The sequence below is a fragment of the Oxyura jamaicensis genome, unplaced genomic scaffold (assembly GCF_011077185.1).
Source record: "Oxyura jamaicensis isolate SHBP4307 breed ruddy duck unplaced genomic scaffold, BPBGC_Ojam_1.0 oxyUn_random_OJ72888, whole genome shotgun sequence".
Classification (NCBI taxonomy): Eukaryota; Metazoa; Chordata; class Aves; order Anseriformes; family Anatidae; genus Oxyura; species Oxyura jamaicensis.
Window position 1 is genome coordinate 1 of NW_023311306.1, and position 6,863 is coordinate 6,863.

A 6,863-nucleotide genomic window follows, 5' to 3' on the forward strand; every position below is an offset into this window, starting at 1 on the left:
CCCTGGCACAGGGATACCCCAACCAAGGGGTACCCCATTTGGGGGATACCTCAGCCTTGGGGTGCGGGGATCACCTGATCCCACAGCAGGGGGGCTGCTCGGATTTGGGGGTGTCCCCATCCCGCAGCACAGGGACGCCCCGATCTCGGGGTGCAGCCATGCCCTGCTCCTGCCCCATGGGGTTTCCTGGTACCCCAAACCCAGCCGTGCTTTGGAGCAGGGATTTGGGCTCCGGGGTCCCCCTCGGCGGTGCCACCCCCATGCCTGTCCCCACCTGGGGACGCGCTGTCCCCATCCCACACCCTGTCCTGGGTGGGGGGGGGGGTAACCTCCGTCTGCACCCCAATTCCAGCCTCCTGTCCCCAGGGGACTGGTGGGGACGCCCAGCGGGGCGCCAGCGCTGTCCCCAAAGTGGGGAGGGGGCAAAGGGGACGGGGAACGGAAGGGGTGGGGAAGGGGAAAGAAGGGTGGAGGAGGTGGGAAAGGGGATGAAGGGGCCGAAGGGGTGGGGAAGGGGCTGAGAGGATGGGAAAGGGTCAGGGAGGTGGGGAGGGGGTCAGGGAGGTGGGGAGGGGGCCAAGGGGAAGAGGAAAGGGCCAAGGGGATGGGGAAGGGGATGGGGAAGGGGACGGTAGATGGGGAAGGTGGGAAAGGGCTGGAGCAGATGGGGAAGGGGAGGGGGAGGATGAAGATGAAGAGGGGATGGGGAAGGGGCTGCAGGAGGTGCAGAAGGGATGGGGAAGGGGCAGAGGGGTCGTGGCCCCCGGTCTGCCCCGCGCCTCCGCTGGTGCCCAGCTCCGCTCTCCCTGCAGCCTGCCCTGGCAGCGAGACCCCCGGGTGCCCAGCGGCGAGGCGGCGGCGGAAGGCACCCGCCCGGCCCCGGGGCAAGGCGTCGGGGGGCCCGCGGGGCCTGGGACCGCTGGAGGAGCTGCTGGGGCTGCGGGGGGGGGCGCCTGCGCCCCACCATCTGCGGCGAGTGCGGCAAGGGCTTCAGCCGCAGCTCGGACCTGGCGCGGCACCAGGTCACGCACACCGGCGAGAAGCCCTACACCTGCGGTGCCTGCGGGAAGGGCTTCAGCCAGAACTCCAACCTGGCCACCCACCGGCGCATCCACACGGGCGAGAAGCCCTACGGCTGCGGCGCCTGCGGCAAGCGCTTCAGCGAGAGCTCGGCGCTCGTCCAGCACCAGCGCACGCACACCGGGGAGAAGCCCTACCGCTGCGGGGAGTGCGGGAAGCGCTTCAGCGTCTCCTCCAACCTCATCCGCCACCGGCGCACCCACACCGGAGAGAAGCCCCACGGCTGCCCCGACTGCGGCGAGGGGTTTCGCCACAAGTCCCAGCTCCGCCGGCACCAGAAGCTCCACGCCGCGTGATGGGGACCCTGGCGCGTGGGGACAAGGAGCGGTGGTGCTACCGGTGCCGATGCCCAGCCGGGATGGGGACCACAAGGGATGGGATGGGGGTTGCACCGGTGCACCCCAAATCCCTAGGACTGGCCTCAAAAGCCAGGCTGGGGAGGTGCAGCAGGGCCGCGACCCGGATCAATAAAAGGTCCCGGTGCCGAATCGCTCGCCCACCGTCGTCCCCAAGCGCCCCGGGCAGCGCGGGCTGGGTTTTGGGGCCCCCACCGCAGCCACCCCACTTTATGCTGCCCCCGCCGCCATAACACCAAATAGGACCCTAAGAAACATGAACAGCGCCGGTTTCTCCCATCCAAAAGTGCTCCCAATGCCTTTGGCAAGACCTGAACTCCCTCGGGGAGCCTTTACGCAACCCCCCACACAACAGGACTCTGCGCCTGCGCTCTCTCCAAACAACCCTAAGCGTATAACTAATCCTAACCCTAATTAGGGCCCTAGACAACACGTACGGGCGCCACTTTCTCCCATCCAAAATGCTCCCAACGGAGGCCTTTGGGTAGACCTGAACTCCCTTTACGCCACCCCACACAAAGTGGGACTCTGCGCTTTTTCCAAACAACCCTAAACATCAACAACAACCTAACAGTAAGCCTAACCCTACTTAGGGCCCTAAAACCCCCCACACATCACCAGTTTCTCCCACTGAATGGAGAAGGGCAGCGGCCCAGCCAGGCTGGGTGGTAGGCAGTGGGCTCCCCAGATCTTCCTCCTTCAGGCACTGATGGCCTTAGCCGGGGCCTTCCCGTCCCGTATGTGACGGTGTCGACGTGCCACCGAGGCACAGCTCGTGTGGGGTGGTTGTGGGCAGGGGTCTGGGGGGCTGCGCCGACCCTGTGCTGGGGCTCGGGTACGCAGGGCTGCCTTGTGTGTCCCTGGGGTGGGGGGAGAGGGTCTTGGTTGTGCGCTGCAGGCTCCCAGCCTCCTCAGCACCCCTTTGCTATACCCTGGATCTCGTCCTGTCACAGAATCACGGCATTGTAGGGGCTGGAAGGGACCTCCAGAGATCATCGGGACCACCCCCCCCCACCAAAGCAGGTTCCCTGCAGCAGGTTGCCCAGGGGGGGTCCAGACGGGCCTTGAGTATCTCCGGAGAAGATACTGGAGGATGGAGTAGCTGCATCCTAAGGAGATCGTTCACATTCCCTTGAGGATGTTCTTCACCTGTGGGGGTTCTGCTGCATGCCCCTGACCCAAGCCACAATCCCAGAAGGGTGGGGGCCAGAAAGTGCCTTGGCCTTGGGCGTTTTCTCACTTGCAGCTGGGGAACAAGGGGCAGGAGAGGGCCAGATACAGGTGCTGAGCTCCACCCGTGCCCACTGCCACTTCGGGGGGGGGGGCTGACCCGATGACCCTCTGGATCTGCCCCCACGGCAGGGGCTGGTGTCCCCCCAAGGGTCCTGTGTGCCATGAGCGGTCCACTTCTGCCCCATCTTGCTGAGCCCTGGGGACCCTGCCCACCCTCCAGCAGACCCTGGGCATACCAGATCCAGTGGGCACTGCCACGGGGAACTGGGAGCGGCTGGTACAACCAGTGAGTAAAGGGGCTGGGGCACTGGGAGAACACTGGGAGGCTGTAGAGGCAGCAGTTGGCAGCACTGGGGGCTTGATGGCACACGGGAGGATGCTGAGACCCTGAGGACTGAGGGCCTCGGTAGGGCACGGTGCCGGCCACTGTGCCCCCTGACTTGTGTCCTACGGGCAGGGGTCTTGGAGGCGCCGGTGGTGGCTGCGGTAGGGCACAGATGGGAGCTTCCTCTGGGAGCTCTACCCCAAGGGGTTCTGCAAGGGCAGCTCCCTGCTGCACAGCCCCTAGCAGGACACAGGGGCGCTGCCAGGGCTGGGGGCCGCACGTGCAGAGAGGCAGCAAGGAGGCAGAGGGCAGTAGGAAGGAGCATGGGGGGGTCAGCCTGGGCAGATGGAAGGGGGGCAAAGCCATGGAACTGGGGGTCCCCAGCAGCAGGGCAGAACCAGGAGGCTACCCAGGCACCAGCACGCTTCCCTCGCTCCCTAGCAGCAGGCCAGCACCCACACTGCTGCCCGCTCCGTGCCCAAGCCTTCGACTCCAGAACAAGCAACACCTGGTCAAGAGCCAACGGCTGTGCACAAGCAAGCAGTCCTCCTGCTGCTGGCACTGCTGGAAATGCTTCTCCCACTCTGGTACCTACCTGCAACACGTGCACTGCCACGCGGCATGCTGCAGGCCCCCCGGGCCCCCAGGCAACCCCCAGAGAAACACACATCAGGCACAGCCTGATCCTGCCCTGGTGGTGACTGAGCCACCAGAGCCGGGGCACTCTCCTGGTGGGCCTGACGGTGACAGATACGTTTTTTTTTAATGAATGGTGGAAATAAATCAGCATCGTAACAACCTTGGGGAGGCATAGGGAGCATGGCAGAGTGCAGCAGGAAGGGAGGTTTGGGGCTGCCATATTCCCTAGAGCATCAAGAGGGGGCTCCAGGAGTCTTCTCTGGGAAGGGAACGGGAAGAGGGTAGCTCCTGGTGCTGCAGGACCCTAACCCTGATCAGAGCAGGAGGCCCTGGCAGTCCCAGGGAAGACGCCTGCTTACTGCAGAGTCCAAGGTACACAGGGCAGGAAGGGGCCACGGCAGCTGAGATACCCATGCCCAGTATGGGGCGGGGGGGATGAGGCTCAAGGGGGGCTGGGGAAGATGCGGTCAAAGTGTGCCAGCAGCAGCTCCACGGCCTGGTTCTGCTGGGACATGCCCGCGGCCAGGCTGCCTGGCTCCCGCTCCGGACGCAGCAGCGTTGGCCCGAACACGATGCCGATGTTCTGGCGTGTCATGCGGTTGACGTCTGCCTGCCCCATCACCCTGGGAACGCACAAGGTTCAGGGAGAGGTGTCTCACGCAACCCACCTAGCTCCCCCTTTCTCCCTCTGTTGTCCCTGGGGGCTTGCATACCCTGGGGGCTCCATCACTGACAGGCACGGAGCGGTGTGCCCTAACCCCTCATCCCACCCCATGGGGACCACCCCATCCCTCCCCAGGACAAGTAGGCCAGCCCCTGTGATCCCCCGAATGTAACCCCCCCAGCTACCCCATACCCTGAACCCCCTGTGGGGCATCCCCAAGCCCACCCCCAGCCCCTCCCAGCCCGGCAGTGGGCCCCCTTACCGGCAGAGGTGAGCCACGAGGTAGCGCAGGGTGGCATAGTTGGGGGGGGGCAGGCTCTGCACCAGCTCAGCCACCCGCTGCACCTGCTCCTGGGGGTCCGGCAGCTCTGGGGGAGACACAGGGGTCAGACACTACGCCCCCCCCCACCCCCCCCAGATCCCACAGCCTGGGGACCCTGTGGGGAGACACTTACTGATGGCTTCAATGAAGGGGTTGAAGAGCCCGTAAGGGATTAGGGGTTCCGGTAGCTCCCGGAAGAAGAGCTTGAGGGCACCAGTCACCACGTGGATGTCGCTCCACTCAGGGTCTGCCAGGCTGAGCCGCTCCTCTGGGGGAAACGGGGCGGCTCAGCCTGCACCAGGGCCACCACGGCCCTGGCACCACCAGGGCAACCTCTGCACAGCCACCCCAGCTGACCTTGGCACAGCTGCTCGGGGAAGACGTAGCGCCCATCCGAGGTCACAGCTCGTTCTGCAGAGATGGAAGGGTATTTGGGGCAGGGGGGGACAGGGGCGGACAGTCACCTTCCCCCTCTGTCTGCGTATGAACTCCAGCACAGCCCCCTTGCCCCTCTCCATCTGGTGCCCCCTCATCCCCTCACCCTGGTCCACGGCAAACCGCAGCTTCTGGATCACAGACAGGTTCCCGTTGATCCGGTAAATCCCATCAACGTCAAGGCCTGGGGACAACGATGGGGTGAGACACGCTGGGTGGCTCCGCGCCACGGAGGGCCGTGCCACCAGGGGAACCGACCTCTCTCCTCAACAGCCTCCACGCAGAGCCGGACGAAGCGGGGCACGGTGGAGTTCTCCCGCTGGCACAGGGCTTCCAGGCGGCACCCGAACACCTGGTCTGGGAGAAGGCAGCGCTGGGGCAAACTGGGAGAGGAGGGGATGGGACTTGGGGACTGGGGCCAGGAGGGGAAGCAGGGAACTGGGAGATGGGCGCTGGGATGGAAGGAGACACCGAGTCCAATCGAGCAATGGGACTGACGGGGGCACAGGGACTTGGGGTGGGGATGGGGACACTGGGACCAACCGGGGACCAGCATCCAAATCTCACTCTTACACTCAGGCACCCTCCTCTGCCGCTTCTGAGTGCAAAGGGAGTATGTGGAAGGGTCTGGGGGGTCCCACGGGTGCAGTGGGATTTAGGGGAGGTCCCAGAGCTGGGGAGCCCCACCTCGAATGAGCCCCTTCTCCTGCAGGCTCTGGAGCGGGGGCCGTTTGATGATGAAGCGCCTCAGCTTGCTCTTCACCCGTTTCTTCTCTGAGGTGTCAGGAGCAGGGGGGGCACCTGGAGGCAGAGCAGGCCCGGGGGGGTCACCGCAGCCCCGAGCCCTGAGGCCCGCCAGCCTCGATCCCCAGCCCTACCTGGGGGCCTAGTGCCCTCGGTGACCCACGGCGCCTCATCCTCATCCCCACTGAGCTCCGCCAGGTCCCTGCTGGGTACATGGCGCAGCCACCCCACAGGCACATCCATGGGGTTCTCCAGGTCCTGGTGGTGGTGGGAAGGGTCAGCAGCGCCGGCAGAACTGTGGGCGACCGCCGGGCAGCCCCAGTCCCCCGGGCACTCACCAGCCGGTGGATTACCTCCCGTATGGCCCGGGCCCACTCCTGGATCGTGGCCTCGTGGTCTGACTGCAGCAGGAACTCGTTACCGGTCACTGTGCGGAGCTGGGGGGAGGTAGCAGGACATGGGAGAGGGGCAAGGAACCCAGACACTCCTCCCTCCCACCCTGCCCTTAACAGGGGCTCCTCAGGTGCCCCCAACCCAACTGGGGATCTCCGTGGCCCCCCAGGTGAAGTGGCAACCCGTGTCCCGTTCTGGGGTCCGTGCATCTGCTGGGCTGCATGTTTTAGGGGTCCCCTTGTCTGTGGGCATCACTGCCACGTCAGGAGGATTTGGATAGCCTACTATACTTTTAGGGTCCCGCTCCACTCACGTGGATGACGTTCTTCTTGCTGGAGAGGTGGCGGGCCCAGTCCAGCGCAGCCCCCCGCAAGTCCACGCTGCTCTCGGGGCGGCTGCTGGCAGGGCACTGCGGGGCACCGGGTGTCAGGGGGTCTCCATCGCCCCCACGCCCCTCCACAGCCCCCACCCCTGCTGTCCCCACCGTCCCCCCGTGCCTCCCCCGTCTCCCTCCCCCGTCCCAGCTCCCCCATGCCCCCAGCTCACCCAGGTGGCGGGTGCCGGGCCCTTGGGCTCCTTGTAGAAGACGAGGCTGTTGCTGGCCAGCACCACCCAGGAGACCCCCCAGCTCTTCCTGGGGGCAGCGGGTGAGGGGCACCTCAACAGGGCTGG

At 65.8% G+C, this 6,863-nt stretch overlaps 2 protein-coding genes across 2 annotated transcripts in view; one reads left to right on the forward strand and one right to left on the reverse strand.

Annotated features, from left to right (window-relative positions):
- Nucleotides 1-707: 707 nt before the first annotated feature.
- Nucleotides 708-1,568, forward strand: LOC118160003 (zinc finger protein 853-like). The gene has a single exon (XM_035314537.1). The coding sequence runs from the start codon at nucleotides 735-737 to the stop codon at nucleotides 1,374-1,376; it is 642 nt and encodes a 213-aa protein (XP_035170428.1). The 5' UTR covers nucleotides 708-734; the 3' UTR covers nucleotides 1,377-1,568.
- A 2,170-nt stretch (nucleotides 1,569-3,738) lies between these two features.
- The window catches only part of ARHGAP9 (Rho GTPase activating protein 9), a gene marked incomplete at its 5' end in the record, with an annotated part of 4,624 nt that continues 1,499 nt past the window's right edge, over nucleotides 3,739-6,863 (reverse strand). The window contains 11 exons of the mRNA XM_035314538.1: nucleotides 3,739-4,256; nucleotides 4,560-4,665; nucleotides 4,753-4,887; nucleotides 4,977-5,030; nucleotides 5,161-5,238; nucleotides 5,313-5,411; nucleotides 5,742-5,855; nucleotides 5,933-6,056; nucleotides 6,137-6,235; nucleotides 6,505-6,600; nucleotides 6,738-6,825. Coding sequence (XP_035170429.1) covers nucleotides 4,076-4,256; nucleotides 4,560-4,665; nucleotides 4,753-4,887; nucleotides 4,977-5,030; nucleotides 5,161-5,238; nucleotides 5,313-5,411; nucleotides 5,742-5,855; nucleotides 5,933-6,056; nucleotides 6,137-6,235; nucleotides 6,505-6,600; nucleotides 6,738-6,825 — 1,174 coding nt within the window. The remainder of the gene's footprint in view (nucleotides 4,257-4,559; nucleotides 4,666-4,752; nucleotides 4,888-4,976; nucleotides 5,031-5,160; nucleotides 5,239-5,312; nucleotides 5,412-5,741; nucleotides 5,856-5,932; nucleotides 6,057-6,136; nucleotides 6,236-6,504; nucleotides 6,601-6,737; nucleotides 6,826-6,863) is intronic.